The 26,607-nt window shown below is 54.5% G+C and overlaps 1 protein-coding gene across 5 annotated transcripts in view; it reads right to left on the bottom strand.

The window, feature by feature from the left end:
- Window positions 1–26,607, bottom strand: part of ANKRD11 (ankyrin repeat domain 11) — a 118,081-nt gene that overhangs the window by 15,546 nt on the left and 75,928 nt on the right. For 2 of the 5 annotated variants that reach the window (XM_040253665.1, XM_040253662.1), the window contains exons 3-6: window positions 11,616–11,756; window positions 7,272–7,410; window positions 611–781; window positions 313–516 (exon numbers count right to left, since the gene is read on the bottom strand). In XM_040253665.1, the coding sequence (XP_040109599.1) occupies window positions 313–516; window positions 611–781; window positions 7,272–7,410; window positions 11,616–11,702 (601 nt within the window). In that variant the 5' untranslated portion in view covers window positions 11,703–11,756. Of the gene's footprint in view, window positions 1–312; window positions 517–610; window positions 1,304–7,271; window positions 7,413–11,615; window positions 11,760–26,607 lie in introns of those variants that run through there. The other 3 variants (XM_040253666.1, XM_040253663.1, XM_040253664.1) reach the window with 3 other exon arrangements.

Raw genomic sequence — 26,607 nt, 5'->3', positions numbered from 1 at the left:
GGAAGCTGTGAAGGGTCCAGACAAGTGAGCAGTATCATCACACGGGAAAGCAGAGCAGGCCGTGGGTTTGGACAGGCCTCTGTGCAGCAAGCCACCCCAGGGACTGGTCCCAGGGTTCTGGAAAAATTCAAGGTAGCACCTCTTAAAATATCAGTATTCCTAAATCAGGTTTGGGTCAGACATGGGGGGGGGATCATGCTCAGCAGGTGTTCCGGCGTCCCGGGCCTCCTGAGGAGGCAGCTCGGGGCACACAGGCTAAAGAAGAGGGTGCTGTGTCAGAGTTTGCCCTGGTCCCACCCTCCGAGCGCTCACCCGCAAAGTCCTTGACGTTGACGTCTGCCCCCTCGCTGATAAGCTCCTTGATGCGCCGGGCGTCCCCCCGGATGGCCGCCCGGTGCAGGCGGGTCTCCCCACGCTCGTTCCTCTTGTTCACTTTATCTTTGGTTTTTGAGGCAGAGTTGGGCGTCCCCTTCTGACACACTGTCGACTGGGAGGGGTGCTTTGGTGTCATGTCCACTGCAGGCCAAGGAGAGGATGGCAGAGGTTAACAGGCGGAATCTGCCACCATCCAAGGGAGGGCCGCCCCCAGCCCTGGACCTCCTGGGCTCACCTGGGCTGTTGGCGGATTCCTCGGCCGTCATCTGCATGAGCAGAGCCACCTGCTGGCGCTCAGAGAGAGGGTAGCCGGCGCGGATTCCAGACAGCCCCATGCCGAAGAGCAGCCCGGCCTTGCGGGTGACGGGCTCCTTCCTGATCCGCTTCCGCTCAGGACCCTGCTTCTCTGTGAGGCGTGGGGGAGAGAGGGGACACTTCATGCCATGGAGCCCTCGACCCCGGAGCCTCACCTGGCCGCGCGGGAAGGGAAGGGACAGCTGGCGGCACGCAGGCCGCCCGGCATCACCTCTTCCGGCAGTAACCGTGCTGGGAACACGATTCCAACACTTCGTCACCAGCCACTGAAGCCAAGCCTGGCCCCCACCGACCATCCACTGCTCCAGGTGCCTCCCCAGACCGTTCCCTGCACGCCAGGCGGCGGGACGGCCGACCCGAGTCCCTGCTCCCACAGGACGGGCCTCGGTCTAGCAACTGCTCGCGCCTGTGGTCCAGGGCCTCCGCCCCACCCGCCTCCAAAACAGTTCAGATGTAAAATGCAAACACAGTTTAGAGACCCATGGAGAGGTCAAGGCTGACTGGGCGGTACTGTACCTTTCTTCTTGCTTCTAGGAGCCTCCATCTCATGCCATGGCGCTTCGAGGAGCGAACCAGCCTTGCAGTACCACGGCGTGGACTGAGCTGGAGGCATCTAAAGGCATCAACACAGAGCACTAACAAGATACGGGGCCAGCCCGGCGCCCCTCAGCCTCCTCACGACAAGCACTGCGCTCCTCGGGCCCCTCATACACACCCTGGTGGCCGCAGACAGCCACAGTGCCCGTGTCTTTCACGGGGCAGGGGCGATGGAGAGAAAAACACTCTGACTCCTGGGATCAGGAGCCCAAAAAAAAGCTCATGGGAACCGGGGATCCACCAAGTCTCAGATCCCTCCCCTGCATCCCTGTGTGTTCCGGGGGAGCCCCTGTGTGGGGTGTCCTAGGTCATGGGGTGCAGACCACCGGGTCGCCACTGGGGGCCATGCTTGAGAGGTTCTCCCTGCACCCCTGGGCTGGGTCAGACCCCAAAGAGAGGCAACGTCGCCACTCCCAAAACCACATTCCTTTACCACTCACCACCTCAGGCCCTGCAAGTATATCACTTTCCATGTTCTTAAGAGTTTTCACTGCTACTTCCTTAAACTGCTTGTTTATAAAAACTACAGCTGTGACTTGCTGACAGTGCTCATCTGTGTCTTATGTGATCACTCCCCAGGCCACCCCACCAACTACTGATTTTTAACTAACCCACAAGGCAGAGGCCCAAGAAAGGAAACTCAGAAAAGATGCTCCTTATCGTTGACCAAGAGCCCTGCTTCCCCACAAGCTGTGAAGGCAGTGAGGAGGGGGCGGCGCAGAGGACCCGGCCTTGCCCCAGACACAGCTGGCAGAGCAGGGACCTGGTGGCTCCCAGGAGTCCTGAGAAATGAAGCCATGGCGGATGGCAGTCAAGCTGCAGGGCCCGGCCCAGAAACTACGCCACAACTGAGCGGTCACACGGATCTGTCTGGGCACAGCCTCACAATGTGGAAGGGTGGCCCTGGGTGTCAAAACCCCTGAGCCCCGCCCCCTGGGAAGGGCCTCAGACAAGCGAGGTGTGTGGCCTCCCAAGGGCTGCTGCCGAGGGACAATGCAGACACGAATTCCCCAGAGACAAGAACAGACGCACAGCCTGCCACCAGGCTGCCCTGCCAAGTCCACGCGGTCACCCTGGAAGCGCACAGACCAGTACCACTCCTCTTCTGCTGCACAGAGGTCTTCAGGACAGATGCTGTGCCCATGGCTGTAAGACACCAGAGGAACCTGGCAGAAGGGCCACAGCCGACTCTGTCTCCAAGTGGCTGTGCAGGCAGCGACCCCCGGGGCCAGGGGTGCGCCTCAAGGGCTCCACCAGCACAGCAGTTAGGCAGCTGAGAAGCACCTGCTGCCCAGACACTGACCCCAGCTGCAGGGCAGGGCCCTGGGGACCCAGGCCTGCAGTCTCAGGAAGAACGAAGGCCACCCACAGGTAGACCAAGCACATGGCAGGCAGGCCCCCCACCCTCGGGGATGGGAGAGCTGGAGGGCTGAGGCACCCCAGCAGGAGTCCTCACATGCCGGGTGTGAGGAACTCTCACCCCACAGGTGGAGGTTTCCCAAGGCTTAACACAAAGGAACCCCTAAATGTAATCCCATCTCCTGAGATGCCAGCTTCTCCACACTGAAATGCAGTTTTTTTTCTACAGGTGCAGCAGGTACCAGTAAGTATCTAGAGGAACCCATGTCTGGCTGGGCTGCGAGTCCCAGATGGAGTGGGCACCCCCGGAAGCTTGGCCACAGAGGAGTGGAGGCTGGGGTGCTGGCGCCGTAGGAGGGCCCACCTGCCTGACCACCGTGTCCTGTCAGCACATGCCCACCCCGGGAAGACCTGCAAAGCCTCCTTCCTGCCCTGTGCGACGACCACAAGGACACGGCAGAGGAAGTATCCCAGGCAGTGGCCACTCCCCTCGGTGTTCTGCTACGGCTTTGTTTCTTACATCCACCCAGAAGCAAACCAGAGCCTACAGAAGCCCAGACGGCAGGCGCCAAGTGAAGAGGCACGGATACTGACGGGCGCGTGAGCAGCAAGGGAAGGCCAGGGGGCAATGTGCGGGGGCCGGAGGCACCGTACCCCCCTTCTATGGAGACATGCCTCTTCCCAGGCTGATGAGGGGGTGGTCTTGTGAGCTGAATGTCCCCTCACCACTAGAAAAGCGCGACTATGTGACCTTCTCAAACTTGGTCATCTTGCTGGTCCTCTGTGATGTCAGCGCAGATTTATCATCTCTTCCTGGGATGTGGTCACCCAGCCGCAGCTGCAAGGATTCCAGCAGCCCTCAGGCCTTCGCTAGTGTCCCCCCAAGAGGCCTCTGGAAGATGGCTCTGCTCCCCACACAACTGCCCAGCTGGGACTGTGGAGAGAGCAGCCCTGAGCACCTCTGTTTCATAACTTGGCATGCAGAGTTGTGCTCCCTGACCCCAGCAGAACTGACAGCAAGGACGCAGAGTTTCGAGAAGACCTTGTGAAACCAGGGCCACCTCTGGCTTTCGGGCAAGCTCTGCAAATGGCTCCGCCTCCACATCCCCCGGTTCTACCTGACACTCTGAGTGGGCCGCTCTCACACCTGCACAGCCACTGGGCGACCGTGTGCTCTTCCAGAGCCGGGCTGGATGCCCCAGCTCCCTGCTGCGCCTCAGCGAGGGTGCCAGCACCAGGAGGGCTCACCCCCTGCTGCCTGTGTGGCTTCCCAGTGCGGGAGCCCCGTCCTCTCCAGGACGCCATCTGATCTCAAGCCGGCTTCCCCGTGCAGCCCCTCCCGCTGCTGCCACCTGGGGGTCTGTCCTCGCTTCCACCTCTCCAGACAGAGTGGACGACAGCTGTTTCCAGCAGAGGCCATCCTGCAGGGGCAGGATGGCATGAGCCTGGGAGACCACACGGCCCCTGAGCGAAGGACGGCGTCCTCCAGCCCAAGGTATCATACAGCAGGCAGGCTGTCCTCGGCCTGTCGCTGCCACCAGCAGCCTGTGTCTGGGGCACGGGTTGAGTCCCCATCATCACACAGTCCTAGGCTTCCCAGCAGAGGGGCCTCTCTGGAGACTGGTTTGGCACAACAGTGGGGAATCGATGACCGTCTCAGACGTCACCACCGCCTACACTCCGCCCTGAAGGTTGGGTAGGCATCCACAGTCTCCACGAAGTCACAGGGCTCAGTCGAAGCAGGCAGGAAGTGGGGTCAGTGCCAGAACCTGCCATCCTGACAGTGTCCTATCTCTTGGTCTTAGGAGCACACGGTCCACCATGCAGGACAGAGTCACAGACAGGCTCCTGACCAAGCAGCCAGCCTGGGCACCATCCACACGTGACGGGGTCCCCCCATTACACTCCGGCCCTCTGGTGCCCTGGGCCACCACAGGCCTGTCACTCAGGCTGCAGTGAGGACATGCTTCCTTCCGTTTTCCTGGTGTGTCCTTTTCTGTTTAAAGCAAATCACCATCACTGACCAGCGAGAAGGAGACCTGTGTGGCCTTCAGCACGTCCCTGACCTGAGGGGGTGCGTGGGGGGCAGTCTTTCTCCTCCCCATTCCTGACTAAGGCTTCTTCAGCGCCTGGCAAGGGCGACAGAGCATGATCAGGAGGCCAGGGTCTGTGAGGTAAGGCCAGCATGAAGGGACCAACAGCAGGGCTTCCCAACCACCGACCCCAGCTTTCACTTCAGCAACATCTGCAAACTGAACCAGGACTCTAGCAACACACAGATGGGCCATCCACTCTGCTGGTCCAGCCCATCTGGAGGCCTCCAAGCACCCCTCAGGCCCGCATCCCCAAACCCTGGCGACCAGTAGGCAGAGCAGCCACCTGACCCAGACCAAGTGGACCCAGACCAAGTGGGCCCAGCCACACCTCCAGACTCAGCCCAAGATGGAGCTGGCCAGCACCCCAGACCAGTCCTGCTCTCATGGGGTCCTGAGGACTCCAGGGTCATGGCACGGGTGGCTCTCAGAGCGTTACTCTGCTTTGGTCCATGCCCAGCAGGTGGCCAAGCACCTGTGTGGTCACACAAGTGGCCTCCAGCACTCAGCAGGGCATGTTCTCAAAACTTCAGAGCCCAGCACATCCCCCCAGAGCAGGCCCTGCCCCTCAGGGAAGCCACGTGCAGCCACCTCTGTCCCCAGGTGGAGGCAGTGAGACTAAGCAGGAAGCCTGCTGTGTGGTGGTCAGGTAGGTGTGTGTAGAGTTAAGCTCTGGAGGAAAAAAAAAAACAAAACAGAATAACCTGAAGCAGGTCCCAGTCCCACCAAGACTGGCACTGGGCAACGGCAGCGGGCAGGAGGATGCCCCTTCCACACTGTCCTGGGTGCATGTTCTTGGGGCAGGGGGCGGGGATCTGGGGCACAGCTGAGGAGACGCCACTGGTAGCTTGGAATCAGGCTGCATCTCCCAGCAGAGGGCGCTGGAGGGACGCAGGCACACGCGAGGGAGCCCTGGCTGTAGTGGGCAGGGATGGAGATGACTGCAGCCCCTGGCCTCTCGGCGAGGACATAATCCTGCCCAGATGGCTGCTCACCAGGAAAGGCAGACAGGGGTCAGTGACCAGGGCTGCGGGTTAGGTGCTCAGTACTGACTCGAAGGACATGACACTCCCTGTTACTGGAGTCTGGTTTGCCCCATGAACAAACCAAACAGGTAACAGAGCTGCGCGGTGGGCCCCTAGGGGTCACAGGCAGCTTACACCCTGCTGTTGAAGGGTCACTGGTCCAGTAGGACCCGTCCCCAAATGGGCGATGATGACCAGGAGGAGGGTGAGTGTTCTGTGCTGGGCCTCTGCAGTCACCCCACAGGCCTCGTGCTGAGGTGCTCCCAGCCCCCGGCCGCCCCCTCCTGGGGCAGCAGTCTTCCTGTGAGTGACAGGAAGGCCTTGCAGGAGAACACTGACCTGCAGATGCCCAGCATCCAAGAAGCCTGAAACCAAACAGCAACACTGCGCCCTGCACAAACCAAGACTGGCCAAGGCGCTCAAGCCTAAGCACGTGTCTGGGCCAGCCTGTGTCCTCCGCACCAGGCCTGACCCAGAGGGTTCCTGGGAGGATGCCCACGACTCTCCTTGTGAAGGACCTCATGGAGGCTGGACCACCTTCCCAGTAACCCAGTCGTACCCCAGCTGGCACCACCAACCCCACCACCCTGCACCACCTGCTTTACAGCGCATGAGCCCATGTGCTTACTCAGGGCTGGGAGCCCAGGGGTCACACGCTTGGGGGAGGCGGGGAGGGGCGCGCCTGTGCAGGAGCTTGAGGAGGAAAGAGACTCCTTTCAGGTTTCTCCCTCTGCCACTTCTCCCAACTTTCTCTCCCGTCTGTCTCATTTCTGTGCCTGTACTTGTCCTGTGAACTGACGCAAATTCTCACACAGCAGGGCCTGCACCCCACCTCATCCTGGCAGGACCTCCGCTCCTTCCCCCATAGCTGCATCCCGGGGGAAGCAGGACCCCCTCGTGGCGCCATGGATTTGCCCATGCTTGCCCCTGGCTCAGGGGTCTGCCCTCAGACGATCGCCAGGCTGGGAAGGCTCCAGCCCCAGGGCCCAGAGGAGGGGAGTGAGCTGACCAGCAGGGGGCCAGGTTCTTGCCTGGACCCAGCTCGTCCCCGTGCAGCTCAAGACGGAACGGCCCTGGAAGCACGGGCACCACGCGGTGGTCTCTGGTCCTCCTGCACGCACTCCACCGCACGTGAGGGAAGACGGCACTCGCTTCTGCCCATTTCACAGTACCCTTTGGCTTTTACTTCAAACAACTGGGTTAATTTATGTGCGTCAGCAGCCCTGAGGGGAACCCGTTTATCCTCCCATGTAAAGCTCTCCGGAGGCTGAACAGAGTGCAGGTGCCTGGGAGTTCAGAGGAAGAGGAGCTGGTGGTCACACGCACACGGTGGACAACACGGGAGGCCCCTGGGCCGGGGTGATTCTCTGCAGAAAACCTTCCCTATCAGCTCCCAGTCACCCTGCCATCAGTAAAGAGTCTCGCCCAGCACCCCTCCCAGGCCTTCAAGAAGGACCCCCCGGAGTCAGCGCAGAGCCCAGGCTGCGAGGGTGGGCGAGAGTGGTACCTGTGTCCGAGTCCTTCTGCTCTCCATTGGCCCCCACGGTGAAGGGCAGCTTCCTCTTGGGCACGCGCTCTCTCACCTCCTTCCCACCATCACTGCGGTCCAGCTTTGGGGTCTTGGTTAGAGAAACTTTATCTTTGTCCTGGAAAAGAAAGTAACACCTTCAGACAGCATCCCCAAATTAAAGTTTCAATGTCCTCACATCTACAAGGACTTCACTTCCTGTGTCAGGAGAACACACCTCATACTTGGTAATGGAGACTTCTACCCGCCAGCCATGGCACTTCTACCCACCAGCCATGGCACTGCTCCTGGGACAGACTCGGAGGTGAGCAAACATACCTTCAGAAAGGCTTGACTAATGGCGCCCACTGTGCGCTGTAAAGCCTCCCACTGGACAGAAGCATGTCTGCCCAAGACAGTGGGCTCTCCTTTCCGTGAAGCCTGGTTTCTCCTCCTGCCCATGGGCAGCCCCCTGTCATCTCTGGCCTCACTATAGGCCTGTGACCCTGCGGGTGGCCCCAGGGTGGGTGGCCCACCCCAGCGCAGGAGCTGGCCTGGACGGTGGTGGGGTGTGGCCATCACTCCCAGCCCTGCTGGCCTCTCAGCAAGTTAAGGACCCAGAAGCCCACATTCCAGCCCCGTCCTGGGAAGTCCAGTCACGCGTCTGCCTTGGTGTCACTGTGTGCAGAACCGGAGGTGATGCCTGCCTCGTGGAAGGGGTGGAGGGCTCAGACTCCACAAGGCCCCACCCAGAAAGAGCAGCACGCAGAGCCCTGCAAGTGGGGTGGGATGGGGCACACTCAGTGGCACCTCCGACTACACAGTGCCCGGCTCACTGGCCCACAGGGCGCTGCACAGGCCGTTGGGCTCGCGCTGACATGGAAGACAACACTGCTACCGCCATGCAGCTCCCTTCCCCACTGGCAAGCTTTCCTTCTGGAATCCTCCCCACACACACCATCTTCGCAACACCGAGGCACTCAGGTGATCCTGGGAGGGTACACGGAGGCCTGAACGCTGCACAGCCTCGTCTCCTGGGGCCCCAACAGCCCTCCCGTCTCGGGAGGTAACAAGACACCCTTGGTGACCAGGGGTCCCGCCAAAGCACACCACAAGCTGCAAGGGCATCTGGAGTGTGCAGAGGGGCCAGAAGGCAAGGCCCAATACAGGCCCGCCTGTCCCCACTTGCACCCCACCCCCGCCAGAGAACAGACCCACCAGCTAAGCCCCAGAAGCCTCAGCACCTTCCCACCAAGAAAACTGGCCCAGCCGATGACTCTGATCTTTAGACAGAAAAAAGATAATCCAAATCAAAATGTTTCAGAAATGCAAAACATTTGAAAAATGAATGTAATTCACATTAAGAAAATAAAGTACAGAAATCACAAGCCTCTCAACTGCAGAAATGGCCCGAGCTGTCTTGACACCACCGCCCAGGTCACCGCGAGAAGGGTGTCCTCACTTGACACAGGCTCCGCTATAAAAGACAGGGTTCAAGGTGAGAATACCTATAACCACAACTACTGAAAAACAAAACCACTTTTTTAATGAGCAAAAGAATACGAGCGTGCACTTAAGAAAGTGCCTCCACTCCAGCACAGCCATGGGTGGGGGTGCCCACCAGACAACAGCCTTGGGAGGTGGCTCCTCCAGTCAGAGCAGGGTCCCCCCAAACCCTGATCTTCCTGAGGGAAAGCAGGACTGGACACCTGAAAGAATCATGAGGAATATACAGTCCAACTTCTTCAGATTGGTGAGTGGGTGAGGGAGGCTGCTGGACAGAAAGTGGGAGGTTCCTACACGCTACAGACAACCAGGAAGTCACGCTGAAGCAGGCCGTGTTAATATCAAGAGACATCAAACACACAGGACTAAACCGAACAAAAGATGCTCAAGGCCTCTATGCAGATGACAAATATCCCTGAGAACAGAAACAGGACTGATAAAATGGAGGCCACTTGTGTTCATCACTGTTAACCCAGCACATCTCCCAAATGCATCTTCGCATTCAGAGCAGTCGAAGCCCAGCAGATCAACCAGCTTTTCCAAAATGTACATGGAAACCAAAGGTACAAGAATTAACAAGGACAATGCTGGAGAACAATGAAAGCAGACAAGTTAAATTACCAGGCACCAAGATCACACAACAGGTGGCCCTAAGCTACAGGCCAAATGTCCAGAGCAAAGAGCACAAGTGAGCCCCACCTGACTGCCACAATCCAGGAGGAACAGACAGCCTTCCAGTGACAGTGACCAAGTGGACATTCATGGGAAGAAAATAAACACTGACCCTCCTTCACAGCTCAAAACAAAACTGAGTCCAGACGGATCACTGAGAGCCTGTAGACAGTAGGAAAACACCTGTCTGTCTACAGACATCACTGAGTGTCAGCATGGATTGAGTCCACCTCGACCAGGTTCTGCGGAGCAGAACTTTGCAGTCACTTTGAAAAGTGAAAGTGAAGTTGCTCAGTCATATCCAATTCTGCGACCCCATGGACTGTAGCCTACCAGGCTCCTCCATCCATGGGATTCTCCAGGCAAGAGTACTGGAGTGGGGTGCCATTTCCTTCTCCAGGGGATCTTCCCAACCCAGGGATCGAACCCGGGTCTCCCGCACTGCAGGCGGACGCTTTACCCTCTGAGCCACCAGAGGAGCCGTCATTTTGACCAACTAGTAAACCCTATCTGTCACCTCTGCAGAAAGCCCCTCAATGTACGTGTGTTCACATCCCAGACCTGAATCCGCACAACGGAGGTGGAGCTGAACATCCACACAGTGGACACCACGCAGCCCCAGAGGGAAAACCTCCTTCTTGACACCAAGAGCCTATCCAAGAGAAAGCAGCAGAAATTCCTGCCATGGGTCCACATGCCCTGTGGGCGGGGAGGCATGGTTAGCGCAGAGGCTCAACCAGGGCGGGATGGCCCCCAAGGACACTGGCGGTGCTGTGAAACCTGGTCTCCATCATGATGCTCCCAGGTTCTAGAAATGAAAGGTGCTAGATGTCTACTTCAATAAAACTTGAGTACCCAGCAGCTGGCTAACAGCGTGCAGAATACACCGTGCACACTGCTTTGGGCTATGGGCTTGCCTCCTCACGCCCGCTGCCACACCCCTTGGCACTCCTCCACAGACACCCCTCAACCCAAGTCTGAGTGTTCATCGCTCTCAAGGTGGGACCCATCCCTTCCCTCATGGAGTCTGCTGTGGGCATGTGTGGCTGTCACACAGCTGTGCCCGGTGAGCACAGGGAGCTACAGCCCAGGTCCTGCAAAGCGGGGCAGGGTGCAGCCTGGATTGGGAGCAGAAGGGGCTCACACTCGGCACAGTTTGTTCCTTGAGGCTTTTTCTCCATTCCTTCTGCGCCCTCACAGACAAGCAGCGGTCCCCAGGCAACACCTGCTCACAGGCCATGGGGACCACAGAGTCCATCCAGGATGGCAAAACCCTGTCCCTTCGCTGCCACCAGAAAGCCTGTCTGGGGCCCTCCCTGGTGGTCCAGAGGTTAAATGAACACTCTGCGCTTCCACTGGAGGGGGCGCAGGCTCAACTCCTGAACGGGGAACTAAGATCTGGCAGACCCCTGCCCCTGCCGCCCTTCCTGGGCTTCAGCATCTGCAAGTGGATCCTGAGAACCAGCGCTCCTACAGTTTCCCAGCATTCAGAGGAGCAGGGAGTCTGAGGCCTCATCCAAGACCTGCTTGAAAACCACATGACGAAGCAGCACCAAGCCACACCCAGCTTCCACATGAGGTCATCTGTGCACCAGCCCCTCCTCCTGGACAGGAGCCAGGGCACGGGCCACAGACCGCCTTCGCGGGTGGCCCTCCCTCGGGAAGGCTGTGAGTCTGGGATTCTGCAGACCAGCCTGGAGCGGACACTGGGGTCACAGTGCGTGGAGCACACGGCACACCCCCGAGCCCAGGGCACCAGCACGTGAACAGGACACAAGGGTGCAGGTCGACATCCTGTTTCCTGTTCACACTGGGTCGAGCAAAACTAGGAGTCCAGTTGCCCAGCAGCGTCTCGGTTAGGACCGCTCACATGGCCTCCATCACGTTTGGTCTGCCCATGGCTGAAGTCAGAACCCGGGGTCCTGGGGTCTCTCAGACAGGCACCACCTTCTGTCCATGGACCCAGTGCTGAAAGCACCCTGCTGCCAAACGACAAACACATCCTCCAGAGGAAGCTGGTGCCATCGTCCACAGCCACCCAGACCACGGCAGCTCCTCCCACGCTGGCCCCAGAGGGGGCCCAACGCCAGTGCCCTGTGCTGGGACAAGCAGAGCAGCCCGGGCAGGCCACACCCGGGTCTGACCCGCACAGATGCGGGAGCTCACCTTTTTCCCGGGCTGCTTCTCCACCATGTCGCTGCTCAGGGAACGCTCTTCCTGCTGTGGGGTTCTAGAACACCCACCCTTGGGCATCGTTTCTCCTCACTGGGCCTTCATTCACGCCGCCATCGCTTCATCATCAACCGTCTGCTTCAAAACAAAGGACATGGGATTAAGGTTCAGTGACCCCACAGGAAACCCAGGCACCTCCAGTCAGCGTCGCACGATGCATGGGTGCAGTGGCTCTTCTGAAGGGGTCCCCTCCCCCATCGGGGCCAGAACAGGGCTTCTCCTGACATACTACCCAGTGGCCAGCCCGGCAGGGCACTGTCTACACCCCACGACAGAGAACACGGCGGGGCCTTGGGGTTCACATGGGAGTGTGCTACCAGGCAACCAGAGACCCCACTGCGTCGCCCGGAGTTGCTCAGTCCCCCCACCCCCTCCCGCAGAAACCCAGCGGAGGCTCTGCCCGACTCGACGTCTCACTGCCGCGGGCTGCTCCCTGACCGCCCGGCAGGCGCCAGCCTCTCTCTGCACCTGTTCACGAGTCTCCTCTGCCTGCGGCCGCACTGACCCAACCCAAGCTAAGCCTGCCGGGCGTGGACAGTGCCGCACACCCCGTCCATCACGTCCAGGCTGTTCACTGTGTCTGGCAGAAGGAACAGGGAAAAGAAACATTGCTCTGTCTTCCTGGCAGTGCCCTCCTCAGCCCTCATCCTCACAGTCAGAGAGAGCATGTCACACCAACCAGATCACACCCCCGGGGGCCTGCCGTGCTGGACGAGGGTCTCACACAACTCACCAGAATTAGAATCAAAATCAGCCTCTGCTCTGAACAGCTTTGCAAACATGCTGTTCGGAAGCATCTGGAGTGGGAGCTCCAACCTGCCCTTCACCAGCCTCCCAAGAACCTGTCTTCTGTCTCCATGTCAACTGATAAGAGTTCACAAAGGAGCCCCGGCTCGTAACTGGCTACCACAATCTGGTGGCACAGCAGCGCCCAAGGGCCCAGGTTTGCCTCCGCACATCCCAGGGCTGCGGCCGGAAATAATTCCTGTCTATAATTGAAACTGGGAATTCCAAGCTTTCTTCTACTTTCCTACTACAAAACTGGACCATCTCAGCCTGAACTATGGCATCTCAGAACCTGACTCAAGACAGTGGCTGAAGCTCCACACTACCTGGGAACTCATCAGTAATGTTTCCATAAAAACTTAAAAAAATTATGCAGAAGATAAATTTTTAAAAAACTGACTGCCTAGTCTCAAGATGAGAAAAATTGAGCCAAGGAGCCCTGAGACACTCGCCCCTCTTGCTCCAAGACATGGGTACCTCTGAGTGTGTGTGACACCTCACAGATCCATGAGTCCTGGACCCTGATCTCACAGTGTCCAGACCAGGAGGGCATGCAGAGGCCAGTCCACACTTTCAAAACTCGTCTTAGTACATGCCCTGTGGATCTGAGTTGCACAAAGCCAGGCCTCTCTTCACTAATCTTGTTTCCTTTTGTAAAATATTTACTTTTCAGTAAAGGTCTACTGTGGCAAACCCTCAGGCATGTGAGGATTCAGGCCCTGCCACTGAGCACCTGTGTGGTGACCCTGGGCACAGGGAGAAGCGGGAGGACTTGCTGTCGGGAGCACAGTCAGGAAACCACACAGTGATCCCTGTGCAGAAGCCATGTCGGCAGGAGTAAAGTAGGGAAAAATCTTGTAGAAAGAAAGAAGGAATCCTGCTAATAAACCTAACAAGGAAAGCAGAGAACCTCAAGTTCCATAAATAAATATTAATTTAAAAAATTAACGTTACAGTTTTTAAAAAAGCTGAAGACCAGTGCTGACACAGCCTGACGCTGACATGGACCCCCAAAGGCCGAGCCCGTGTGCAGGTGAGCTGCATTCCCACTGCGGAGTGCAGTGCAGAAACGACAGTGACCCCCCCACAGAACCCGCAGACTGGCACGAACGTGCCCTGGACAAGACAGAACACCTCCGCAGCCTCCAGGTAAAGAAGACGCCTGCAGAGCCGGAACACTGACCATAACGGCCGAGTCTGCAAATTCTGACAGCTGGAAAGCAGCACGTTTTGTTCATTAAAGGTCGCCGTCCCACAGGAGAAGAGGGAGCTTCCTACACACGCACCTGCCAGCAAGCTCTTAGGCAGCCTCTGCAGAGAGCACCCACAAACCAGCAAGCCAGAGAGTGGACGTCCACTGCAGACATGGACGCGAGACTTAAATAGGCCCTTCACAAGAGAGGAAATCCAGATGAAAAATGCACACAAAACCAAAACAAGATACAGAGCATCAGCGAGGACGCAGAGCAGAAGAACTGACATCCTGACAGGAGCGCGGCAGAGCCACGCAGGCAGCCCCACCACACAGGCCCCAGCGGCCCCAGGGGCAACTGAGTCATACAGGCCCAACCATCTCACAAGTCATGGGGGGAGAAGGGCATACTGTCTGTCTGCCTAACTGAGGCGACAGGACGACTAAGACGTCGAGTGGTGATCGTGTAAAAGTGTGGAGGGGAGTCACGCCCGGGAGTGTGACAGGAGTTTTCTACACAAAGGCCACACCCATGTGCACTTTGTGAGAATGAGATGCTACATTTTTATCGATACTTTGCAGACTTTTAGATGTTATGTTACATTCCACAGTAATAAAGTTTAAAATGCTGGTTATGGACAGACTGCACCCTAGGAGGTCATTAGAAAGTGGGGGGCTGGTTGCCAGGCTCTGTTCCAGGACCATCTCCCTTCAGGGGGGCCCATGCCTCATACAGAAGGGCAGGTCACTGGACACAGAGGGCAGCAGCTCAGGGCTCCCAGGCTGCAGGGAGACCCGCTCCTTGCACAGAGCACACGACAAGCCACTGTAACTGCGGCCAGAATGGAAACAAAACCTGATCACACAGCTCTAGCAAGATGGGGGTGAAGGGGCTGGAAACACAGGAGGAAAAACAGCCATCTTACATAGACGGGACCAAGATGCACCGGAAATGCAGGAGAAGACAGGGACAGGCTGGTACCCGCCTGAGAACTCAGGTGACCAAGAGCACAGGGGGCAAGTCCACACCTCCACGGCTGGTCCACGGAGAAAGAAGGTGACAGAGATGACCAAGAGACAAAAGCACAAGCCAGAGGAAGACCAACCTGAAGACCCAGAGGAGGACAACTCTGGAGAGAGACAGGACAGGGAAAGTGGCCCTGGGTGGCCCTGCAGCACTGCCAAAAGCTGGGGACACAAAGCCCACCCACTAGGCGGCTGCAGGAAAATGGGGAGAAGAGCCAGCACCAGGTCCAGAGTGACCCCTACAGGGTCGCCACGTGGAGAAGGTGACAGAGAGGGTGGGCAGTGACGCCGGTGTCAGAAACCTGCAAACCTGGTTCAGTGCTTGAAAACTAATCAACACAACCCACCACATCAACAGGTCAGGGAAGAAGAATTACCCAATCCTAACAACTGATGCAGAAAATGTGTCTGGCATTCAAAGCCCAAGACTTTGAGGCCCAAGCCCTCGGCACCACAGGGTCCAGGAACCCCTCAGAGAGAGGAGGGGCGTGGACAGCACTGTCAGCCAGCATCACCCTGACAGTGAGACACGGGACACGCCTCCCTCCCACTCCCGCTTCTGGACATCATCCTTGAAGCACCAGTCAGCGAATGAGGAAGAAAAGGGGGAAAAGAGACAAACTAATTGGGACAGAAAATAAAACATTCTACTTGATAATGACATGACTGTCTAACTAAAAAATTGCAAGAAATCAACCAAAAACTCCAAGATACAGTGAGCTCAAAGAGGTTACAAAATAGCAGATCAACACACAAAAATCCACCCTATGTCTGCTAACTAGCAAGAACATGTAAAAACAACAAAAACACAGTATCATTAACAAGTGCTCCAAATAATAACGGAATGCTCAGGTATGCATCTTAAAAAAAAAAAAAAAACACAACTATAACAACCTGTACAAATTTTAGGAATAACAGTAGGAGAAAATCTTTGAGACCTCAGGTAGGCAGCATTCTTAGACACGACACCAGCAGTGCCATTCATTCAAAAAGGGAAAACACCAATCCTCTGCATCTCAACCAAACTGAAAGCCAGCCAGGGAAGACCTGATTTACAGGATGAAGAGACAAACTGCCTACCACAAGTCAGACAAACGACAAACATCCAAACAGAAAATGGACAAAAGACACAAGCAGACTTTTCACCAAAGGAGAAACACAGCATGAGAGGGACTCTGGGGCCACGCCCTGAGATGCAGCTCCCCTCCTGCATACTCGGCCCCACCACTGCTGCAGCATGTTCAACAGCCATGTTTTAGAAAGTGGAATAACACACAACACAGAGTACCAGGAGGCATCACACTCACATCTCATGGAAGTCACCTGTGAGCACATTTCCAGGGTATGTTAAGGGCAAAGACAGAAATAGACTGTTTTCCTCACAATGAGAAGCTGTCAGGACATTGCAGAAACACTGGCCTAAGTGGGTAAGGACAGAAATCTGTTGCTTTTCTATACACTAATAATGAACTGTCAGAAAGAAAAAAATCCCATTTTGAATGGCATGAAAGAATACCTAGGAATAAACTTAGCTACAGAGATGAAAGATCTACACTGTAAAAACTATGAAACACTGGTGAAGGAAATTTGAAGGTGACGTAAAAAAACGGAAAGATATCGTGTGCTCTTGAGTTGGACAAATTAATACTGTTAAGATGGCCAGATGACCCAAAGCATTCTACCAGTTTAACACAATCTCTATCATATCTATGACATTTTCCACGTTACTAAAACAAATAACCCTAAAATTTACACAGAAGCACAAATTTTGCCAAATTGCCAAAGCAGTCTTTTTTTTAAAAGGCTGCTTTGTGTGGCCTGCAGGAGTGTGGTTCTCCAACCAGGGATCACACCTCTGCCCCTTATCCCGGGAGCACAGAATCTTAACCACTGGATGGTGAGGGAGTTACTGCCAAACCAGCCCTAAGGGGAAGGGACAAAACTGGAGGAATCATGCTCCCTGACTTGAGACTAGACTCTAGAGCTCCAAAAGTCAGAACAGTATGGCTCTGACAGAGAGACAGACATTTAGATCACAGATCAATGTAACAGGACAGAGACCCAAAAACCTACTGCAATCAATCTATGATGAAGATTACACATGGAGAAAAGACAGTCTCTTCAATAAGTGGTCCTAGGAAAACGGGACAGCTATATGTAAAAGATTAAAGATTAGAACATCTCCCCACACCATATACAAAAATAAATTAAAATGGATTAAACACTTAAATGTAAGACCACAAACCATACACCTCCTAGAAGAAAACACAGGCAGAACTTTCTTTGACGTTTAAGTCATAGCAATGTTTTTTTGGATCCATCTCTAAAGGCAAAAGAAATGAAAGCAAAAAAAAAAAAAAAGGGTATCTAAGTAAATTTTAAACTTTTGCACAATAAATCATAAAAAGGGCAACGTACTGAGTGGAAGAAAACACCTGCAGATGATACAACCAAAAGGGGTTAATATCCAAATGATAGAAACATGAATCTCCTGGCAGTCCAGTGGTTAGGACTCCACACGTACACTGCTAAGGACATAGGTTCAGCCCCTGGTAGAGGAATTAAGATCCCACAAGCCGCATACTGTGGCCCTATGTGTGTGTATATATAGATATATATATAATATAGATACATATAATATATAATATATATATGTATATTACATGTAAATATATATACAACATATAAAGAATTTAGACACTGAAAACATTTTTTAAAAAACCAGAAAACGGGCAAAAGACCTGAAAAGACATTTTTCCAAAGAAGACACACAGATGACCAACAGGCACACGAGAAGATGCTTCACGCGGCTAATGACGAGAGAATGTGAGCCACAGTGCAGCGCCACCTCACACTGTTCAGAATGGCTGTCATTAAAGCGCAGATCCCAAAGGCTGGGGAGGAGGTGGAGGAGAGAGCCCTCACGCACTGTTGGTGGGAATGTGGACTGGTGCGGCCACTGTGGAGAACAGTATGAGGCTCCTTAAAAAACTAAAGACAAAACTATCATATGACCCAGCAACTCCACTCTGGAATATGTCTGGAAAAAACAACAATACTAATTCAAGATGATACATGCACCCCAGTGTTCACAACAGCACTAATCAGAATAGCCAAGACTCAGAGACAACCTAAGCGCGTGCATGCACACACACACAAGCGCGCGCGTGCACACACCCACAGGCGCGCACACGCACATGCACACACACAATGGACTACTATAGCCAAGACTCAAGAGACAACCCAAGCAGCCATCTACAGATGAAGGGACAAAGAAGAGGTGGTGCGCACACACACGCGCACACGATGGACTATTACTCAGCCATAAAAAATGAAATTTTGCAGCAACATAGATGGTTTTGGAGAACATTATGCAAAGCCAAGTAGGTCAGACAGGCAAAGACACACACTGCATGATACCACTTCTATATGGAATCTAAAACATACAACAAACTGGTGACTTGACTCACAGATGTCGAGGACAAACCAGCGGTCACCAGCAAGCAGATGTAAGGCAGAGGGGCAGGAGAGAGGTGTGGGCTTAACAGACACAAACTCCTGTGTGACAGAAATAAGCTGCATGGACGCACTGTACAGCACAGGGGATGATGGACAGCGCCTACAGTCACCGCACTGGAGCCCGATCTGTAGAAGCACAGAACCACTACCGTGTAGACCGGAAACACACATGACAATATGGGAAATCAAGTATGCTTCAGTGAAGGAAAACAAAGAACCTTAGTTTTATGACTGGGCAAGAGGGTCTGTGCTGGAGACCCCGGGACCCAGCAACCTCACGGTGGCTTACCCAGGCCCCCAGCCGCCCCAGGTTGTCACATGCAGACCATGGGCAGCAAGACCCAAGTCAGTGGGAGGCTGGACGCTGCCTCTGCTGTGATCACTTTATCACAATGTGGCCGTGCCCCGCGCCCCCCATGACACCCTTGGGTAGACCTTTCATCAGTTTCTAAATTAAGACGTGATGGCAGCTTCACAGGAAACTTGACACTCTTCCAGCCAGTTGGTTCGAAAAAGCCTTAATTGAGACTGACGATGGGTTTCCGGCCAGGTGACCAGGCAGCCAAGCGGCTTGAGGACTCAGCACCGCCATCCTCAGGCGTGGGCAAGGCCAGGGTCGAGACAAGGACACTGCCTCCACCAGCCCAGAGCAGCCTGGCTGAACACACACACACACGAGCACACGCACACACACACACGAGCACACAACACACAACCTTACAGTCTAGGCCACCAGCCCCGTGAGAGTGCTAACACCTCCCCTGGCACTTTCCCGCAAGGCTTGGATAACAGCCATCACCACCGTGGGAAACAAACCCCAGGAGCCCCGACGCACCCGGCCTACAAAGGGTGCCTCCCGAGAAAGAGGAGGGGCTGCCTGCCCAGAGCCGGGGCCTCTGGGGGCCGTCCTGCTCTGCACAGCCCTCGACACCTCCCTGTGCCCCTAGGATGGCATACACTGCTGAACAAATTGAAGGACGGCTGACAGAAGAATTCCATACAAGCCTAACATTTTGGACATAAAGGGACATCTCCCCGTCAGGAAACTAGGCAGAGGGATGGACACGGAGCAGAGTGCCAGGGCAGGAGGTGCTGCCCAGCCTCGCGTGGCCAGCGCATGGTGATCACAGGCCTCTGGCTGCAGAGTGGGGTGCCGTCTGGGCGGGCCCAGGAGGAGGACCCGCTGTCTGCCCCCTCTTCCTCCGGGGGGCCTGGTGCCCACGCACAGGTGACCGAGCAAGGTCTCTCCGGAGGTCTGGTCCTACAGCCCATGCGCCCCACAGTGCGTTCCCGCAGTGCGTCCTCACTGAGGACACACGTCGCCCAGTCCCCTACTCTTCTAGAACTGCTTTTTAAAAAGGCCGTTCATGTCAGCCTGCTGGGCCGTGTGCTCTGACAGTGTGCGTGCCCCGTGTGGCCGGCGGCACCTCAGCTGGTTGTCTGCTAGGTCTATGTGGACTTGGAGAATTTTAGGGAGAAGACTGCAGGTTGGCCTCTGAGCAAGCCTGGGAGGGTGCCTTGCTTTTTGGTAGCCTTTTTCTACAAAACACTTTCTGTTTTAGGAAGCAGAGTGTACATGGACGCAGTGTTTCCAGCGCAGGTAGGTCCTGTCCAGGCTGCTGTGAGTCTGGCAACAGTGTCCCCTCTGACAGATGGCTGGGCCAGGGTGGCCTTGGCCCCGGGAAAACCTCAGCAGCACGTGACAGGGGCAGCAGCCTCAGCGGTGCCTGGCTTGGACAGGTGGACATACATGCAGGGCTGCAGGCGTGTCGTCGTGGGGCCCGGCGGAGGACAAGTGTGGGGAGTGCTCACGCCTATCCTGTGACACCGTGAGAGATGGTGCTGCTGCTGCACCAGGAGGCACTCACAGCTGCATTCGCGTGTCTCATGGCAGAGGAGCCTTAGAGACAGGTTCACCAGGTCTGGGCTCCTGCTGCAGGCTGAGAGCAAAGGCAAGAGGAGGAGGCTTCTTGGCAGGTTTGTCCATGTCACTGGGCAGATGTGAGCACCTACCTTGCAGTGGGCAGTGCCCCCAGACACGTCCTCCGCTGGGCCCCATGACAACACCCCTGTGCCCTGCATGTCTGCTTGTCCAAGCCAGGCACCGTCAAGGCTGCTGCCCCCGTCATGTGCTGCTGAGGTTTTCTTGGGACCAAGGCCACCCGGGCCCAGCCATCTGTCAAAGGGGACACTACTGCCAGACTCATGGCAGCCTAGAAGGGGCCTATCTGTGCTGGAAACACTGTGTCCACATATGCTCTAAAACAGAAAGCTTCCTAAAACAGAAAGCTTTTTGTAGAAACAGAAAAAGGCTACCAAAAAAACAATCATCTCTGCTTTTCTTACATTTAAATAATAGGCTGGTTATTTCCCTCTCTTAATAGCATGGTTTGCCAGGGGGATGCATGGAACAAAACAAGCCTAGTGAGTTAACAAATAAGTCATCCAGAAATATACCCATAATGAAGCCGCCTCTTTTGCCCTAAAAGTCACCATCAGCCAACGTTGGGGATGAGGGACCAGGGAGGGACACAGTGTCCTCGGCTCCCGACATGTCACTGTGGAACTTGAGCAAGGAGACGTCGGCTGACCTCTCAGAGCAACTGCACTGGCCGAGACCTTCTAAACACAGGTCTGGCACCACAGACAGGAGCTGTAAGTGCACACCCCAGCCTCAAGCCCTGCTCGAGGTGACCCTGTGCCTTTGTGACACTGGGGGCGTGGCCTCTGCCTCCCCCGAGGGCCTGGGGGCCCTTCCCAGGCACTGGCACCGCTCACTCGGAGCAGGACACATGCTGACCATGGCAGACGCTTGCCCAGCCTCACCTCCTTCTCTGGAGAGCCGGCTTTGGCAAAACCCAAGAGAAAGCCACTCCTGGGTAGGGCAGTGGAGCTCACAGAGAAACCGTGATTGTTCCTTAGTGAGAGGGCACTGAGAATACAGGGGAAACGCATCAGCCCAAACACCTCACTTCCTGTGGGGGGGTCCTTGTTCATGATGGCTGGAAACTGCAAACAAAGCGTGTCCACGACTCAGTGAGCGGCTGGGAGCAGCCGGCACATAGAGCACCCACAGTGGTCCCTGCAGGTCACGAAGAGCTCTCTTGATGGGCTGAGTCCCAGGTGAGCACACTGACGCCGCACACCTAAAACCTGTGTGTTCACAAGAGAAAAACTCCACGTTTCCCTCCAGGAGACACTGGAGGGGGCTGACTGGCAGACCCCAAAGGTCTCTCCATGCAGCACTTGTGAGCGTGACCTGACTGGGCAAGAGAGAACCAACTGAGGGTCTCAAGGTGCTCCGAGCAGACCCTCGCCCCAGCGCAGGCATCCTGATGAGGGAAAGGGGATGGCGCCGTGGCCACAAGCCCAGGAAACTGGGGGCGGCCGGGGCCTCTGCTGGGCCTGGCAAGGGGTGTCCCATCAGCACCCCGACTCCCGAGTCTGCCTTCAGAACTGAGGACGCGCTTGTGCCGCGCCTGCTGCCTGATGCCTGCTGCCTTTTCCGCAGCCTAGAGACTAACACATCTATGCAACAGCAACCGGCCACACGCTCCCCAAGCTTCCCTCCATGTCCTGTGCACCGTGGCCCCTCAGACCCCTGGCTTCAGGGTCACCTCCACCTGAGGAAGGCCCCAGGCCTGGCTCTCTTGGCTGCTCCCCTCGCACGGGGAAAGGGACTCTGAGCGTGGCTAGTCCGAGCCAGGGAGTGGTCATCACAGAACCTGGGGTTTGTTTACAGCAGATTAACAACATTCTCAGTTTAGCCCAAAGCAAGAGGCTGGTCATTTGAAAAGACCCTGAGGCTGGGAAAGAGTGAAGGCAGGAAGAGAAGGGGAGGACAGAGGATGAGATAGTTGGATGGCATCACTGATGCAATGGACATGAGTTTGAGTAAAGTCGGGGAGCTGGTGATAGACAGGGAAGCCTGGCGTGCTGCAGCCCATGGGGTCGCAGAGTCGGACATAACTAAGCAACTGAACTGAACTGAAGAGGCTGGTGGGCACTTACTGCTCCTTCACTGGAGAAAAGGGACGGCTGGAAGGGGACCCAGCAAGGACTTCTGACAGCCCTCCCATTGCCAATGCAGGCTTTCCTCCCCGCGAGACCCTCCCTGGAGTGATCAGCATGTCAATACCTGTAAATAGTGGTCCTAGTACCTCTGAGGTGGCAAAGCCTGAGGTATTTCCCCTGGCCCTATAAGAAAAAGAGGGTCAATCCTGTGCCAGCTCTGACAGACACACTGAAGGGCAGGTCACAGCTGCTCTGAGGTCTAAGACAGAAAGGCAGAGACCATTGGGTGAGAAAGAAGCAGTTACAAGATAGTAGGATCTCGTTTTTGCTAAAATTCAACAGGTAATAATAAAATATAATTAATCCACAAAGCAAGAATCCAGAAAAGCGAGTAACACAGGGATCCCAGCGGGAGTGTGTTTCTGGTCTTTTTTGTATTCTATAATCTCCCACTATGCGCACACAGTGCCTCTGTCATCCAGTTACCAGAATCAAGCTGATGGAACTGCAACCTGCCTCCACAGACCTCATTTAAGACTCTGTGTTTACTAATCATTTTACCTACATAATTTGGAGAAACTCTACGAGTTTGGCCCTAGGACAGTTATTTCACAGGCACTATGGGAATGAGTGTCAAGTGAGCAAGTGAGAAGCTCAGGGAGTCCAGAGTAGAACCATGCCCCACCCAGAAACCCCTCCAGGCCAGGAAGCTGGAAGCTTCCAGGGGACTCTGCCTGTCACAGGTCCCATTCAGGTGGGACAGGGACACGAGGTGAGGTCCGAGCATTGCAGTGAGAACTAGAGCTGGGTCATGACGGGACCTGGGGGCTCCCCTGGACACAAGCCAAGGTGTGCCAAGTGGCCAGCTTGGTTCAAACCGCAGCACCTGCCAATTAAAAACAAAACACAGGTACTTCCCTGGTGGTCCAGCAACTCCACGCTCCCTATGCAGGAGGCTGGGGTTCAGTCCCTGGTCAGGGAACCAGATCCCGCATGCTGCAACTAAAACTTCCCTCAAGCTGCAACTAAGACCTGGTGTAACCAAAAGGAATGAATAAATAAATATTTTTTAAAAAAACACAAAAACAATCACAAAAAACCTAAGAAACTTTAATTTAAAAAATTACAGGCTGGGCGAGCCAGTCGACAGCAGCCACTGAGGTCAATTCTGCATCCTCAAAGCCCACAGCACCACTGTCTGACGCATATGTTCACAGTGCTGAGGTTTAGTTCTTTTCCAAACCATTCCAGGAATCTGGAGGGCTGTGAACATGTTTAAATCGGGTTGGTTGCTTTCCTGATTTCCTCATAGGAAGGATTTTCTATCCTTGTCATCTTACAACAAAGTAACAATGTAGAAGCAAACAGAAGAGTATGAGGCTCAATTAAAGAAACACTGATGCATCCATCGTCTGCTCATTTTGCCATATTTGGTCTGGAATGCATTATATAAAGCAATACATGCGTAGCTGCAGCCCCGATGAAGCCTGCTGTCTCCTCCTCTCTTCTCTGAAGATTTTGGATTCTGAGGCTAATCCTCACCATACATGTCTTCACACTCGTGCTAACGCTACACTGCCAGCCTCTACACACGACATGTGGTATTGTTACAGGAAACATGTTGCACAGATCCTCATACACCTTTGCCCTCCAGAATGCTTTGAGGATTCATCTAGGCTTCTGTTAAACGTAGTTCTACTTTATTATGACTGCAGTGTGGTATTTATTTTCTCTTGTTGACTGGCATTTGTGTTGTTCCAACTCTGGTAATACAAACAGTGCTACAGTGAACACCTGTCTACACTTCTGTACGCGTATAACCTAAAAGTTTAAGGCTTACCACTAGAAATCCAACTACAAGAAACTAAATCCTTGTAAAAACCTGAAGCAGGACTTACCTGGTGGCTCAGTGGTAAAGAATTTGCCTGCCAATGCAGGAGACACGGGTTCGATCCCTGATCCAGGAAGACCCCACATGGTGCCTGGTAGTTACCAAACTAAGCCCGTGTGCCACAGCTACTGAGCCTGCGCTCTAGGGCCCGAGGGCCACAGCTACTGAGCCCGCGCTCTAGGGCCCGGGGGCCACAGCTACTGAGCCCACGCTCTAGGGCCCGGGGGACCACAGCTACTGAGCCTGCGTGCCCTAGAGCCTGTGCTCCGCGATGGAGGACACCACCGCAGTGAGAGGCCTGAGCACTGCAACTGACCCCCGCTCATCACAACTGAAGAAAAGCCCGTGCAGCAACCAAGACCCAGCACAGTTAATAAACTTTTCTAGAAGACCTGAGGCAGCTTCACATTGGCACACTCACACCACTCTTTCTGTCACTTCTGGTGGTGGCATATGTCTTCAGTTGTAAAACTATCAAGAGATCTTGACTGAGAAAGGGGGAAAGGAACTCTGCATGTAAGAGAGTCTTCTGTGGAATAAGACCAGGTTCTACCCAAAGTCACTAATCAGGAACTTTCATCTAAACAGAAACTGAATTCAAAGCTCTGAGACCAAGTTCAGGGGCAGCAGAGGTGACAGCACAAAGGTCAGGGGAGCCTGAGGCCCCAGAAACTCTGAAGGAACAGTGAGAGGATCCATTCACAGCTTTGCCCCAATCCTCAGAGGGTTCAGGACCTAAACATGGTTGATGGTTTCCTGTTCCTGAAAGTGCAGTGAAGTGGCCGGTGAACAGGAGAAGGCCCCGAATGACACACAAGTATACTTGACTGTGCAAACAGCCTTCAGAGAGGTGGATTGGAGGAGCAGCACTGTAATAGACACGACTTCAGACTCCTTTAACCCAGGGAAAAAACTGTAAATCATAACCCAGGTCATGACTAAAGTTGCTTATGTGCAATACTTTTAAATGTTTAAAGGGATATTTCCACTGACAAACACATGAAGCCCAAGTCACTTGTGTGTTTCTAAGGAGGTCGGCTGAAAACCAGAGAGGCAATGTGGGTCCCCTTCGCTCCATGGGAAACGCATCACAGGATTTTTCTTTTTAAGTTACCAAGGAAAGCAGTCGAGCCATCAAGCTACAAGGGGGCAGCCTGTGGACCTCTTAGTTGAACAGACCCCACCAGGCAGCCCCTCCCAGCAGGACTGTGTGGGTGGTGAGAAGAGGCTCGTCACCTTGGCAACAGCACTGAACATATGTGCTGACACCAGACAATTTCTGAAAGCTGTAAATAGAGGATAATGTCACAAAAATTCCAGATTAAAGGAATTCCAGATTAAAGGAGCACCCATCCCCTCCCCTTATTACCCTGCCCACTGCTTAAATCCCACTGGTACCAGTGAAAGTAATTCCATGTATGCAAACGTGCCTTCCAATCCCTGAACACTGCAAAATTATATACCTGCAGAAGCAAAATAAAGCCCCTGGATGAACCATCTTTGTGCAAACTCGTGTACGGACATGAAGTGGCCACGAGACAGAAGCCTCGTGGCACAGGGCGTGAGCCACTTCAGAGGCGTCCAGTCCTCCTGCCCACATATCGATAACCTGAGCCTCCCCAGGCCCGGGTCCAAGGTTCCCAGGACTGGCTCCACACCCGGCTTCACAGGCAACCGGAAGTCCCAGAAGAGAGGGTGGCAGCCACAGCCTGAGGAAGGGCCCAGGCCAGACCATCTAAGGTTCGAGCCTCAGAACCCAGTTCCAGCTTTGTTTGGAAAACAGAGGCCATTTCATCTTTGGAGAGTTTGAGACCTTGGAGCCAAACCATTCAGTCCAGGATAAACCAGTGGTATAAACAGGGGAGCTCCTGACAGGCTTGCAGAGAGACGGCCCAACATGAACCAAACAGCACAGACGGGAAGCAGGCGTGCCCTGGCGCGACTCCAGCACCGTCTCCGTGGATCGGAAGCGTCTGCCCTGTCCCCTTCGGTCTTCCAGTCTGAGATGTGGTGAAGAGAAACACACTTTTCTCCCATCTTCTTCCTACCATATTTTTAAGCCACTGTACAGAATGCAAGGCAAATAAACCCCTGGATCATGAGCTCACATTATTGAGAGGAAAAAACAAACTTGATATTTCATGTTGCAAAAATCTATTTATGGGCCCTACAGATACACTTCTCAGTATAGTCATCATTAGAATCAAATACTAAATATTCCAAGGAAGAAAAAATTGTATGTTAAAATGGAGTTATTAAAAATGTCCTGAGAAATTGTTTTTATAGAATAACCAAACTTTCTTTTTTTTTTTTTTTTTTTTTTAACCAAACTCATTTCCTCAGTGTCTTCTTCAGTAATTCCTCCACATGTCGAAGGGGTGGAAGACAGAGAAGAGGTGTGGACAGGGGCCGGGGCAAGTCCTGGACTCAGGAGGACCTCTAGTCATGACCACTCAAAAACCTAACTTTCTGAACAGACATACAAATCAACAGCTAAA

This window comes from Oryx dammah, unplaced genomic scaffold (assembly GCF_014754425.2).
Source record: "Oryx dammah isolate SB20612 unplaced genomic scaffold, SCBI_Odam_1.1 HiC_scaffold_13, whole genome shotgun sequence".
Lineage (NCBI taxonomy): Eukaryota > Metazoa > Chordata > Mammalia > Artiodactyla > Bovidae > Oryx > Oryx dammah.
Note: the sequence above shows the minus strand (reverse complement) of the source record. Positions and strands in the feature narration are given on the sequence as shown.